This window comes from Spermophilus citellus (genome assembly GCF_964194105.1).
Source record: "Spermophilus citellus genome assembly, chromosome: 18".
Classification (NCBI taxonomy): Eukaryota; Metazoa; Chordata; class Mammalia; order Rodentia; family Sciuridae; genus Spermophilus; species Spermophilus citellus.
The window spans coordinates 56,977,935-56,993,648 of record NC_138200.1 but is presented as its reverse complement, the minus strand read 5'-3'; the positions used below and the strand labels follow the sequence as shown (position 1 = coordinate 56,993,648).

Genomic DNA, 15,714 nt, shown 5'->3' with positions numbered 1-15,714 from the left:
CCTGTAGTTAGAACTCACCTAATACTGTTCCCAGAGAGGTAACAATTCCTTAATAGTCTGTTAGAAACTTCAAACTCAAATAATTTCATTCAACATAAAAGGATTGTTTGAATGGTGCAATTATAAGATAGAGATTTTTCAGACTGGATTAAAAAAAAACCACCTGGTGACACTTCCAAATGTCACATTTTAAACACGAAGACACAGAAGAGTTGAAAGTGAGACAATGAACAGAATATACTATATGTCCACACTATTCAAAAGAGAGTTCTACACTACATAAATGTCAGATCAAGTAGACTTTACTGTCAGAAATCTTACTGAAGGTGAAGAGATATTTCACAATGGTTAAATGGCTAATTCAACAGGAAGTTCTACTAATCCTAAATGTGTACATACCAATTATCATAGTCTCCAAGTATGTTAAGTGGAAACTAATAACACTAGATCCTTAATCATAGGTGCAGATTTTAATAGCATCTCACAGTAACAAGTAAAATAAGGAGACAAAAATTTAGTACAGATATAGATTAAATGACATGATTGTGAACAACCTTGACTTAATTGACATTTATAGAACTTGTACCTTTTTCAAGTACATGACAATATCTACCAAAATGGAACACATTCTGGGCTGTAACGTAAGTCCTAATTAACTTCAAGGACTGAAATCCTATTGAATTTGCCTTCTGTCACAGGAGGAAATAAACTAGAAATCAGTAACAAAAAGATAACTACAGAGTTTCCTAGTGCTTTAATCTTAATCAACATATTGCTAACTAGCCCATGGGTCAAAGAAAAATTAAAATAGAAATTCTAAAGTACTTTCAAGTAAGTGTTAAGGAAAATGAAACATGTAAAAGTACATGAGTTGAAGACAAATTCAGCTTAAGAGGAAAAAATTTGACTTATTATAAAAGAAAGAATGTTAAAAATCAGTGCTCTGAGCATCCGTTCCAAGTTGAGAAAAAAATACAAGAAATGAATCCTGAAGAAAATAGAGGGAATGAGATAACAAAGAAGAGACAACAATAAAATTGAAAAGAAATAAAATATTAAAATCAACTAAAAGTTGGTTCTTTGAATAAACTAATAAAACTAATAAAGTCCTAACAATACAGATCAAGATAAAAAAAAGACCAATGGAGATACAAATTACTCATATCAATAATGAAAGTAGAAAGACTCAAAGATCCAGTTACATTACAAAGATTATAAATGGCTATTCTAAAATAATTTTATGCTGATGAATTTAAGATTTCACATTATATGGAAATTTCTTTGGGAAAATAGTTTAAGAATTTGAATCAATTACTAAAGTCCTGAACTTCTTAAGAAAAAAGATGATTTGAACAATGAATTTTTCAATCATTTAAAAAAGTAGTAACACACACACACACACACACACACACACACACACACAAAATCTTTTCCAGAGAATAATTCTGAGCTTCTTGTTTCATAAGACCAATTTGTTTTGTCAGACCAAAACCTGATAAGGTCATTACATGAAAAGAAAATTACAGGCCAAGTTTTCTCATGGATGTCACATTCTCAAACAAAATGTTAGCAAATAATCCAGCAATTTATTAAAATAATAGTATTTAAACATTGAGTTCATCCAAGAATTTAGCATTTCAAATCAGTCACTGCATTGGAAGAATAGAAGTGCAATAATAGATGCCAATGTCAATAAATACACAAAAAGTGTTGGGCATCTTTCACTACCCATTCAAGATTAAAAGATTCCGAAATCTAGGGAGTGAAGGGAATGCTCTTATCTGATACTAAATCTACTAAAAATCTCAACATCAAACTAATAAAGTCCTAACTAATAAAGTCAAACTGGAATAAACTCTAGTCAGTGTTCCAGAACAAGACAGTGAGAACCGAAAAGAGCCAGTAACATGTATAAGGGAAAAGAAAGAGAGACACACGGCCCCTCCTCATGCATGCACACAGCTCAATCAGAGATGGATCACTGACTTAAATACTGACACTAAAACTATAACCTTTGAAGAAGTAAAGACAAGAGAATCTATTCATGATCTTGGAGAAGGCAAACCCTTTTTTAACAAGGAAGCAAAAAGCATTATTCTGAAAAGAAAAAAATAGTCAACGTGGATTTCACCAAAATTAAAAAGTTATTGCTCATCAAGAAATATCACCAAGGAAATGAAAAGGCAAGTTATACACTGGGGTAAAAGATGAATAATACATAGATCTACCAAATGACTAGTATTTAGAGTATCCAGTTATACCAGATACTTAAAAATTAATAACAGAAGGGAAAAAGGAGCAGAAGTCTTAAGTGGACACTTCAATAGATATCAAAATAGCTCAGAAGCACGCAGAAAGGTATTCAACATCATTAATCATTAGGAAAACAAAAATTAAAACCAAAACAATATATATTGGCAAGAATGAGAAGCAATTGGAATGCTCACACTTCATTGGTGGAAATGCAAAATGACAGGAGTACCTTGGAAAACTGAGCTATGCTTTTATATGTCTACAAGGGTCAAAAGTGTCCTATTTCATCTAAGCTAGATCAAATTGGGCTTCTCTTGCCGGTAGCCAGTGAACCATGGCTAACACTAACAGGTTAAAACAGGTTATGTGTTGTAATGCTGGGCCACATTGGAGCCAGGACCACTAAACTATAGGTCATGAGGCAGGGGCTTGAGTTGTCCTGCTCAGATGCATACTCACAGAGCCAGCAACTCTGAACTGTCACCTAGATGTCATTTATAACTCTTTCCTTTGCTGTGTACTTCTGTTTTCTCCCTACAAGCAGATTCTCTGGTTAAATCAACAACAAATGGGTGAAAATTCAATAGATGAATGGATAAGGAAATGTGATTTATATATATATATATATATATATATATATATATATATATATATATATATTCATTCAATGGAATATTACTTAGCTTTAAAGAAGAATGAAATTATGGCATTTGCCAGTAAATGGATGGAGTTGGAGAATATCATGCTAAGTGAAATAAGCCAATCCCAAATAACCAAAGTCTGATTTTTATCTAATATGTGGATGCTCATTCATAATAAGGGAGTGAGTACTAGAGAAAAATAGAGTTACCTTAGATTAGTTAGAGGGGAGTGAAAGGAGGGGAGGGGAGGGGACATTGGGACAGGAAGGATAGTAGAACAAAACAGACATTATTACTTTATGTGTGTGTGTGTGTGTGTGTGTGTGTGTGTGTGTGTGTGTATGACTACATGACCAATGTGATTCTACAACATATATAATCAAAAAAATGAGAAATTATACCCATCTCTGTATAATATATCAAAGTGCATAAATGCATTCTACTGTCATGTATAACTAATTAAAACAAATTTAACAAAACGAAATGAGAAACAAATGAGAAAAATCATAAAGTAAGAAAAGGGAATGATAAAATATTAATTTGAAAACCAGCTTTTGAGATGGCATAATGCCCATGCAGGCTACATGATTGTAAGTTAAACAACTGCAAAAATAATATGACTTCATGATTACACAGGTTGTGGCCAAGAAAATGCTAGTGCTGATGGTTACCACCCAACATTCCTGTAAGATGTTAAGTAAGATATTTGCATGTTCTAAAGACTGAAGTAACTGGATCTTACATAGGTGACTAGTGGGCACATACAAAACGTTTTGAGCTTGGACATATATTTTTAAAATGTTAGACAAATACAACAGTAAGTCAAATGGAAAACCCATGGGGTATCCATTACTTCAAGTTTTCATTCACATGGATCTAGCCTCACCCACCTGTATAACTTTGGGTCTAATTTCTTTTCCTGAGCACAGCATTCCTCAGGCTTTCAAGCACTGGGGAATAGATGAGATTTATATCTGGCTCAACATCTTTTCCAACGAAAGCATTTGTTCTTCTGTTCTTTACCTCGTGGATCTTAGCTTACTCTGATACAGTCAAACACAGTTTCTGGTTGATCTTCATTACGTCTCCCACCTGACCTTTCTTAATGTGTTGAATTCTAAATGGAGAATAGCCCGTACCTGTGTCATAACACACGACAAGCCTCCCACTGTGATTGCCAATGGTCTGCGGCTCAAACTCTACTTCCAGTTGCGTGGACTCCCCCACGTTAAGAATTCCATCCGTGGGCTTCACAGAGAAAGGCCTGCAACAGGTATGGAGATACAGCATCAGAGCACACTTCGAACCCGTGTGAGAGGAGGAGAGGAGAAGCACGTCAGGTGGGACACAGCAGCTTCAGGGTCCAGTATGAAAGTGTGCCCTTCTCCCTAATGTGAAAGAACTTCAGCTTTAATGTTAAAATAACAGTAACAGATCAGCAAACATAAGAGAAACTTAAATGATGGGATAATATTCTTGTTTGTGTCCTTGCCGTTCAGCCCTTCTTTTAACATTCATTGAGTATTCCTGCTGGGCTCTTGCACTGAGTTAGGGTGACAGCAAACAAATAAAGTCCAGTCTGTGTCCTCCAGGCACTGAGATTTCATTAAGGGACAGACTTAAAATGTGTATGCAAAGCTGTGGCTTCCAAGGGGTAAAACATCAAATTTCATGAAGTCCTGTGGATAGAGGGTACCATAGTAGAAAAATAGACCCAAAAGGGAAGTGATGGTATAAGAAATTCCAAAGACAGTTTAACAAAGATCTATTTTCTTTGGAGGAGTATAGGGAACTACCAGAAATGATGCAATAGCCCAGGGTTAGTAGCAGTTGAGCTGTCACCATCTCTAGGCCCAAAGAACCATGGGGAAGGAATGATTTTGAAACCCACATGAGAGTCCTTAAGATAAGCCCCCTTGTGAGGGACAAGGAACCTTAGTCAAAGGAGATGGCCAGCCCAGGAGGGCCCACAGTGAACACAGTGGGGTAAAAAACAGCCTGCCCAAGTGCCTGTGGGGACTGTCCTTGGCTGAGGCCATCCAGAAGCCAGAAGGCACTTGGGCCTGTTGACCCAGGCACAGAGGTCAGCTTCCTGGATGAGAAGAGGCAGCAGGAAGGCAGAGAGTGCATTTGGAAAGACAAGCAGGATAAGGTCTATGCTTTCATAATAGAATATGGGGGTGCATTGTGGGGAGTGAGTGTGGTTTGGGGAAGAGCAAACGATTTTGCCAAATTGTTCTGGAAGGTAGTATCAAAAGAGAAGCTGGATCTGATCATGAAGTACCTTAAATAACTTACGGAGTTCTTCCTTCTAAATAGGAAACTCGGGCCATTTAATTATTTTCACGGTCCATTTCACTTCTTTAAATTGCTAGTTTTTCAAAGTAATGTGTTGTACAATCTATCTGGCAGGCAAAGCTGTTTCTGATTATTCACTTCGATCACAACAGTTCTCAGAGTCATCATTCCTTAAATATTTGCTTTAGATAATGAACTCAGTTCCAGAAAGCCTAAGCTTTCTGCTATGAGGGTACAGAGCTTCTGGCCAGACTAAGGCTGGGTGGTACCTGAGATTCTTCTTGCGGGACCCCTGGAGCCTCTGGGCACTGGTGCCTCAGGGGCAGTTTTTAATTTCCTCTGGTGCTCTCTACTCTGATGTCCTTTCCTTTCACTTCTTGACATCCCCCTTCTTTTTTCTGTCCTCCCTATATTCCTTGTACCTATTCTCCTGCAAGCACCAGGCCTTGCCATAGAGGCCTCTTGGAGTGGAGGTTCCAGAGGCCAGGTTGGAGCAAGTCCCCATGCAGTGAGTCCACAACCCTGCTCTGCCATGACCTTCAGTTTCCTTATCTACAGAGCAAGGGCCATGATGCACCTACTTCATAGAGTTATATTGCAGACTAAAGGGATCAGGACAGGTAAAGTGCTTGGAATAGTGGCTGGCACGTAGGAGATGCTGTGTAAGGGCTTATTATTATGTTTGTTATTGCTGTTTTTATCTCCCTCACTGGCAGTTCTGAGGTGCTGGAAGATAAACCTGAGGATGAGTTTGGGTGTTAAGACAAGTTCAAGCTTGTTATCGTTCTCCCCTCCGTCCTTCCCACAGCTCCAGAGACACTGTAAAACATACCCACAACACATCAATGTGTTCAAACACCTTCAGTAGTCCTCACGGTCAGTGTAATAAAGTTCAAATCCTAGGCATCCACGGTCCAACACAATCTGCTCCCAACCAGGTTTCACATTCTGATAACACATACCTCGGCCCAAATATCCCTTGCACCTGTTACATTCCCAGGTGGGGTGAGTGGGAAACCATGGTCTCTTCGTCCACAAGCTCCCTCAGCACTACACCTGTTTTGCCTTCCAAGTAGATTGTGCCCCTTGTAACAATACAGAACCGCTAGGGTCGTATCAGAACACCCAGCCCTTCCCTGGTGCCATCCTCCTTCCAAAGTGGCCGACCACATTCCACACTCAGTCCCCTTTTCAACAGAACCCTGCTTATGCAAAGCTCCTGGTGTGGTACACACAATAGAGTTCCTTCCCATGGAATTTGGGTTTTCTCTCCTCTTCTGTCAATAGTTTCTAGCCATTGCAAGAAGCAGGTATGGAAAGTAAAGTTAGAAACTAACACAGAGGGCTGGGGTTGTGGCTCAGCCCTAGAGCACTCACCTAGCACGGGCAAGGCCCTGGGTTCGATCCTCAGCACCACATAAAAATAAATTAATTAGTTAAAGATATGATGTGACTCTGCAATCTGTATACGGGGTAAAAATGGGAGTTCATAACCCACTTGAATCAAAGTGTGAAATATGATATATCAAGAACTATGTAATGTTTTGAACAACCAACAATAAAAAAAAAAAAAAAAGAAAAAAGAAAGAAAGAAACTAACACAGAAAGAAGTTTAAAGAAACATTCTCTGAAGGAGAGTAGATCCATGGGCACAGACTCCATTCTGGAGTGTATTTTACATATGTCAATTCTTGTAATCCTCCAAAATACCTTTAAAAAGTAGGTGTTGGTATTTGTGTTTCAGATATGAAAATATAGATGACCCCAAAAGGTAGGCAACATGCCCAGGGTTGCCCAGCCAGATGGTGGGAGAGCTGGGAGGGAAGCTGACTCAGATCGGTCCCCCTGCCCCAAGCTACCCCGAACATGGAAGCCATCGTTGTACCCCACACACAGTTGTCTACTCCCAGGAGCCTCTCAGGAGAGGTTGTTGAATTGCATTATAATCAAATCCTAAAGAGGAATAAAAATATTTTCATTCATTCTTTAACTTTTATAACATCTTGGTGAAACAGAAAAGGACTAAACTCTTAGTAGCTCCAGAATCCCTGCTTCATGGAACTCGTGAGTCTTCCACTGTCAAAGTTCTGCCCTTCCTCTGGCCTCAGTGAGAATCTGAAGAGCTGAGAGCAGGCCCAGTTTCCTGGCTTGGGGAAAACATGGCAGTCCCTTCCTCTTTCTTTGCCACTCCTTCCCAGGACTTTTCTTTCTGCACTGTGATTATACCTCCTTTTCAAATATTTCTTGGTAGCAGAAGAGCAGATTTGAAGTGAATTGGATATTATTACATAGCAGAACACAAAATTCTCTGTGAATTTTCCACAGAGAAGGTGACACTTGATATCACACCTCTAGGACCTGCAGGAGTCCAAATTCCGAAGGGCGGGAATGGATCCTTTCCTTCGTGCTAATTGTTAGGCTTAGATTACACTCCACTTCTTCAGTGGTTAGGAAATCACCTGGGATCGCCTTTGCCACTTGGAGCTGCCTAAGCTTTCTCAATAAATCAGTGTTAATTGGTGGAGTGTGTTTCGTTCTGGTGCCTAACCGCTGTCTGTAATTTGATTTTGTACTTCGTTTTATTAGAGACGAGCTGAACCAGCTTGAAAATATCAAGTATCAGAAAAGGCTCTTACAAAGAAGTCAAAAGTATCGTTCCTCAAGGGCATAAGTCTGGCTCTATCAAAATGTTTAGTCTTGATATCAGCCTTCATTAATACCAACTACCTAATTATGGACAGAATTCAGTTTTGTGAAAAATCATGAGTCACAAGAAACATGTTTTGTTCCATCATGAGCTATTCTTAAGAACTGAAACTATTCCATCCAAATGATTCAATACTATAACAGAAGTCTAAATATTGGTCCTACTATATTAAATATTAAATATTAGTATTTTTCTTCAGATAACCTTTCTTCTTTAATTTCTAACTTGAGGCTTTAGGCTTCAAAATTGATTCATAATAATCACTCTTTCTCTTACCTTCCAATATTAATCCTACTTTAATAGTCAAAGTTATTCTGGGACCTACTAGAGTTTTAGGTCAAATATGTAATAAAGTTGAATGGTAATTGTTTATGTTCTCTATATATTTTATAGAACACTGCAGCTCCTTTTATTAGTGTAAAAAACATCATGCCCATTTTATAGTACGTGTCTTTTTTATTTTAAATTATTGTAGAGGTTTATAGTTGTACTTTGCCCTTATGACATATTGTTGGATGGGAATCCTATAAACATTTATTGAACGTTTATTTATTCTTGACACTTTGCTGGATGCTGGGGAATACAAAAGAAAAGATATACAATCCTTGCATTTGAGAAGCTCATATTCTAATGGGGGTAACAGATATACAAAGAAAGTTTCTTTTTTACAATTTATTTAAAACTAACCACTAACCATCATATAAACTTAATCATTAATTAAATATTTCATTAACAATATATATAAGAATATGTATCAAAATAATATATATTTAACATATACATAAAATAATATAATTTCAATAAGAATATGTATACATATATAAATTTCTAGTCATATATCAACCTTAAAAGAGATAGGACTAAGAGTAGACTGAGCTTTTGACTCCAAATTCCCAAACTACAACCACTGCTCTATCAAGTCTATTAATAATCACATTAATCCAAGAACCCTCCCTAGGAAACAGAATCACCTCTGAAGTTTTTAGAATATTACTTGGGGATCTCCCAGAGATTCTGATTCAATATGATCTGACCACAAATTCAGTCACATTCTTCCTCATTGTAGCTATCAGAGATTTCAGTTGCAAACAACAAAAAACAACCGAGGCTAATTCAGAATAAGGATTGATTGGAAGGGTTTGAGGCAGCTCACAGAACTAACAAAATGGTTGGAAAATATGCATTTTGTGGAAAAAGCATAAAATACCATTTCATGAAAAATCTAAGCAGGGAAACAAAAAAATTTGCAAAGAGGCAATTTAATTGAGAGACATAGCTGTATAGAAAAGATGGTGAAGTAACACTTGGACTGTTAACTGCAGTGAGCCATTTTCACCCCTAGGTTGGAGATGAAAGGAAAGGATGAAGCATTATCACATCCTGGGGACTAGAGCTATCTGGAAGAACTTGGAACCTAGGATGGCCAGTGTGACAGCATCTAAGACACAGAGAAGTTGCAGCTGCTGCTGGGGACTCTGCTAATGATGGAAGAGGAGGAAGAGGAGGAAGAGGAGGAGGAGGAGGAAGAATATCCTAGATCCTTCCTTCCTTCTTTCCTCCTTCTCTCCAATCTCCTTCCAGTGCCCCCACTGATCCAACTCAGCTGGAATCCACCCAGCCTCAGGAGGTAGTGGAAGGCTAACTCAGTCCCACAATGATACTGGGCAAAGTAGGGACAGGACAAAAAATAGATCTGAGAACAAATGAGCCCAGAACTGACCCATGTTTGATCTAATCCAGGTTTTGAGATTAGTTTACTGGAGAGACTTGGGTAGGTCATTTCTGTACTCCTGCCTTCCTTCCTTCACATGTAAAATGGAAATGTTGAATATCCTCATGGTTTCTGGCTAGTCCTTGAGTTGGTTCCCCAATTTACATTAGAATTATTTCCATATTAAGAAAATATGATTGACCATATGCAACAAAGTGAAATTAAACCCTTCTCTGTCACCATGCACAAAATTCAGCTCAAAGTGGATCGATCAAGGACCTAGGAATTAAACCAGAGACGCTGCATCTATTAGAAGAAAAAGTAGGCCCAAATCTCCATCATGTCAGATTAGGCCCCAACTTCCTTAATATGACTCCTAAACACAAGAATTAATGTCAAGAATCAATAAATGGGATGGATTCAAACTAAAAAGCTTCTTCTCAGCAAAAGAAATAATCAGTGAGGTGAATAGAGAGCCTACTAATTGGGAACAAATTCTTACCACACACATGTCAGATAGAGCACTAATCTTTAGAATATATAAAGAACTCAAAAATCTTAACACCAAAAAAACCAAATAATCCAATTAATAAATGGGCCAAGAAACTGAACAGACACTTTTCAGAAGAAAATATACAATCAACAAATATATGAAAAAATGTTCAACATCTCTAGCAATTAGAGAAATGCAAATCAAAACTACTCTAAGATTTCATCTCACTCCAGTCAGAATGGCAGCTATTAAGAATACAAACAAGAAAGGTTGGCAAAGATGTGGGAAAAAAGGCACACTCATACATTGCTGGTTGGGACTGCAAATTGGTGCAACCAATCTGGAAAGCAGTATGGAAGATCCTTGGAAAACTGGGAATGAAACCACCATTTGACCCAGCTATTCCACTCCTCAGTTTACACCCAAAGGACTTAACAACAGCATACTACAGAGACACAGCCACATCAATGTTTATAGCAGCATAATTCACAATAGCTAAACTGTGGAACCAACCTAGATGCCCTTCAATAGATGAATGGATAAAGAAAATGTGGTATATATACACAATGGAATACTATTCAGTATTAAAAGAGAATAAAATCATGGCATTTGCAGGTAAATGGATGGAGCTGGAAAAATATAATGCTAAGTGAAGTTAGCCAATCCCCAAAAACCAAATGCTGAATGATTTATCTGAGTTAAGGATGCTGATTCATAACATGATGCAGGGTAGGGGGGAGGTTTAAATGAAATCTAGATAGGGCAAAGGGGGAAAGGGGAGGGAGGGGAAGGTAAGGAGTATAGGGGTAGGAAAGACAATTGAATTTGATGGTTATCATTATCCTAAGTACATGTATAAAGACATGAAGAATGTGACTCTACTTTGTGTACAACCAGAGATATGAAAAATTGTGTTCTATATGTGTAATATGAATTGTAATGCATTCTGTTGTCATATATAACAAATTAAAATTTTTTAAAACATTTAAAAAGAAAATATTATTTACATTGTCAGATGGATAGAATAGTTTTATATCTCTTCTTGCAACTGCAAATTATTAAATGTAATTTTGCTTCACATTTACATGAATCTAATAGGCAAGAAATTCCCATCTATGTATAATTTTTAAGATTCAGATAAGCAGTTAGGGAAGATATATTTCCTGCACTTTTCTTTCAAATTAGGTAGATTATCTTTTTCATATATAAAAATATCAATGTAATAGGAAAATTTTAATGTGTATTTTGCATGGTAGTTGTGTTTTGTTTAATGAAAAAAGATGGGTTCTTCCTAAGTCATGGTGAGCCAATTGAACAATCCACTTCCTTCTCTCTAAATCAAAATATATGAGGCTCACATCATGAGATGGCAAAGGCTTTACTAGGTTAATGAATGATGTCAGGAGACACTAATTTCCAAAAGAACTTTGGCTTTGATTTATTTAAAGTAGTTCAGAGAGTCTTGCCTCCTTTTAGGATGCAGAAAGGAGAAAAGTGTTTCTCTCGTCCTAACAATGAAAAAAAAACCTGGCATAACAACAAAATCACAACTTTTCTTGAACCTATCAGAGAGCTGAGATTTCAGAGCAAACTGCCTGAAATCTAAAGAAAGGCAATCCCCCTTCTCCCAGGGAGATGGGACATGTACAAATGGTTTCACCAGTGGGTTTTACCTGTGGCTGACAGAACTTGCCTCCATGTGGAAGAAAAGGTGAGATGCAATAAAGCAGAAGAAATATTTGAAGAGGTAATGGATGAGATTTTCCAAAAATAATGAAAGATCCAGGAAATTCATAGAATCTCAAGAGGATTAAAGCAAAACCAAACCAAAGCAAAACAAAATCCTTAAAACAACAAGCCAAAAAAAATCAAAATTTATACCTAGATACATCATATTCACCCTGCTAAAAACAAATATAAAGACAAAAATCATGAAAACAGCCCAAGGGAAAGACATAACTATATGTGGAGGAACAAAGGTAAGAATGACAATAGACTTATCATTAGGAAAATGTAAGCCAAATGACAATTGAGTGACATCTTTAAAATACTGGGGAAATATGTGTATATGTAAATGTTGGCCCAAAATTCTATACAGAAGAGAAAATGTCTTATAGAAATAAAGGAAAAAATAGGATTTTTTCCAGATAGACATAAACTGAATTCATAGTAAACTTATTTTACAAGAAATAGTAAAGATAGCTTTTATGACAGGAGAAATGGAATACCAGGCAGAAATATGTATCTTACATGAAATGATTCAGGGACAGTGATTCTCTTGGGATACTTGGAAGAATAAATACAAATTTCCTCCCAAAGGATATGCCCTCGACCTGCAATATGGCAATAGTACTACCTAAATGTGCAGACTGGCTAGCCTGAAAACTCTTCTACCAGAAAATACATAGGAAGATTGGATAAAATAAAATACAAATATAGAGCTGAACATGCACAAAAAAATAAAGAAAACTCACAGTATTCCAAAACAAGGAGGAAACTAAGAATCGGAGCAGGGAGCCACCAAGCTAAATCGAGGTCAGCCCTGGGCTCTCCAAAGCATAAAAGCCTAGGTTTTTAACAGCCCTACTGGAACAGGAGACAAGGTTTTGAGATGGTCAAGTCAGAGGACTGGTACCAAATCCTTGCATAAACCTGGGAAAGGAAGACCCACAAAACATCCTCCTATTAGTAAGGAGAAAAATGTCTATCTTGCTTTTGGGTGAGAGAAACAAAGTTTATCTAGGATATTTTTAACTTTGGACTTTGCATCTTATGGAGGTTTGAGGTTCAAATATACTCCACCAGTCCAGGAAACTCTCAGGCAAGAAATTACCAAAAGACCACTATAGGGTCTCACCTTTGGGAACCAGACAGAAGCAAATGCTAATCCTTTCTAGAGAAATGTGTCCTTAAGCAGCAAAGGCTTCCCCCAAAAAAGAGCCTTCTGGAAAATGCGCTCATAGTCTAGACCAATATCCACACTATTTTTTTTTTAAGATGAAGAAAACAATTTGAGCCCTGCCTCCTGTTTTCTCAAGCTGGTTGCTCTTTTAAGGCCCCACCAATCAGTCACCATTCTCATACCCCAGAAAAATGGTTCTTTCCCATCTTATAAGCGAGTTCCTTTACATTAGGGATTTCCTCACCATCCTTTATATTGTCCCAAGATGTCTACACTATAGTTACTCTATTCAAGTCCATCACTTACTACCCCTGTGCTCTTGATACACCCTCTCAATCCCACAGTATTCTCATCGTCAAAGCCAGCAATAGCAGGCTGAATCCTTCTCAAATCTCATCCCTCTGAAATCCTCTTCTTCCTTGTTCTGTTTTTAAGAAACCTTGTGATTACTTTGGGATCACTCAGAAAATCCAGTATAATCTCCCCATTCTAAGGTCATCGGATTAGTAACCTTAACCCCTCTTTACCATGTAACATTACACACTCACAGGTTCTGGAGATTAGGACACTGACATAGTTGGAAAACTATTATTCTGCCTGCCAAATGGCTTTGGCTCATTTTAAGAAAAATAAATAAAGAGCAAACACTTATTATTTAGTACTTTCTATGTATCAGTAGTTTATGTTCATTAACTCACTTTTGTCCTCATAATAGCCCTATGTTATGAGGCCTCTATACTTTCCCTTATTTTTCAGATGAGACAACTGAGGGCCATGAGCTGAGGAAGGTGGACAGTCCCTAGAAGCTGGAAAAGGCAAGGAAATAGATTCTCCCATGCTTCCCAAAAGATCATAGCCCTGCTGACATTTTAGTTTTAACCCAGTGGGGGATATGCCCTATTGAAATGTAAGATAATGATCTTGTGTTGCTTTAAGTTTGTGATGTTTATTACAACAGCAATAGAAACAATCCAGCCAATTACAAAACTTCTCTATCAAAACAACTTATTTATAAATTCATAACCAATAGGTGAGAGATTTGGTTAGAAATGGATATAAAATAAGAATTTTAGGTTCCTCGTAGGATGAAGAGGAAGTCTAATCTGTATCAGTGAGGTTTCCCAGCTTTGCAGTTGGAGATTATAACAAGCCATTCCATCCCGAATGTTATTCTAGCAAATTACTTGTGCTGACCTGCTTTAGTTATGCTCAGAAACAAGAGCCAAAGGGATGCATACCTATGAGTTACGATGTGAAACACAGCGTCCTTGTTGCCAATGTTTCGTACCAGTAGAATCTTCTGAGTGCTGTATTTGACAGGACAATTGGAAAAATTCAGCTCATCGGGAAAATCCAGGATGGCCCGTGCACCTCTAGCTTTGATGGGTACGATAAACTTCTCTCTTTCAGTAACACAGGTCAACATATGGGAATAATCCTACAAAGAAAGAGAACATTCATCATTTGTGGAAAAACCAACATGATCAAGAAAAACAGTGGTGATGCCGACCATTCCAAACAAAAACTCTGAGGCTCTAAGCACCCATCTTTTCCAGTCTTGGGTCTAAATGCAACAGAAACACTGAACTCTTCATGTCATCTTACTAGCTAGAAACAGAATGCTTGTTGACAACATAGCAATGCTAAAAGTGAACCCTCAGCAATAAGCAAGACTAAATGTAAGAGGAAAACTAACAGTCCCTTCAAGAATTGGCCAGAAGCTTAGAAGTCCATCATGAAAGGAATATATTATCTAAATCGAGTTTATTTTTCTTCATTTTCAGTTTTCCAATCATGTTGTGTGTTTTGGCAGCAAGGCAATCTTAATAAATGTAAAATCATTTTGAACTTAAATTTCCTTTCAGTAATCATGTGTAAATGGTGTTAACTGGTGGAGGGTTTTCTGGTTTGTTTGTTTTGTGATGCTGGGAATTAAACCCAGGGCTTTGTGCACACTAGGCAACTACTGTACTACTGAGCTATGTACTCAGCCTGGACAAACAAAATCGAAACTCTCTTTGGGCTTTAGGAGAAGAGTAGAAATGGAAACAAGTGACATGGATGGACATACAGACCTGCCATGTACTCAGCTTCATGAAGCCACAGAACAGTAGGAAACAGTGGTATTCCCAATTAATTTATTCTGTTAATTGTGTTTATTAAGTGCCTGGTGCCAGCCACTCTGCCAGGCTGAGGAATATAGTTGATTAGGAAACACATATGGTCACAGCCCACTTCCTCTTACATGAAGATGGATGAGACAATGAACAAGTGGGGGAAAAAAGGATACATTATATCCAATGCAATCCATGTATAAATATGCGTAAAGAAAAGTCTCCTGTGAAGCCTCTGTAACCCTAACACATGATGTTCTCTCTGCAAACCCAGACTTCAAACTCATACCCGGCTACCCAGAGGTACCTCATTGGCTGTGAACATATCATGTCTCAAACTGAAGCCCCCCCCCCCCCGATTAATGCTTCTGTCTGCAACTGTGCATAAAGATGTCCTGCTGAGGGGCAGAATTGGAGGCTGACATCCAGCCCATTCTGCTGACCCCAACTGTACCAGCCCAGAGAGGAAACCTCTGTCTAGCACCCAAAAGGCTCCACAAAGCCATTCAAGGTTATCTTCTGACCTTCTCTCCATGCCCAAACCATTTTTGAACAGCCTCCTGGTCTCAATACTGGCATCTTTGTCCTTCCAGTG

The 15,714-nt window shown here is 37.8% G+C and overlaps 1 protein-coding gene across 1 annotated transcript in view; it reads right to left on the bottom strand.

The window, feature by feature from the left end:
• HYDIN (HYDIN axonemal central pair apparatus protein) overlaps window positions 1–15,714 on the bottom strand; it is a gene marked incomplete at both ends in the record, with an annotated part of 332,822 nt that overhangs the window by 285,937 nt on the left and 31,171 nt on the right. Inside the window, 2 exons of the mRNA XM_081274731.1 lie at window positions 4,034–4,158; window positions 14,244–14,443. Of these exons, the coding sequence (XP_081130857.1) occupies window positions 4,034–4,158; window positions 14,244–14,443 (325 nt within the window). The remainder of the gene's footprint in view (window positions 1–4,033; window positions 4,159–14,243; window positions 14,444–15,714) is intronic.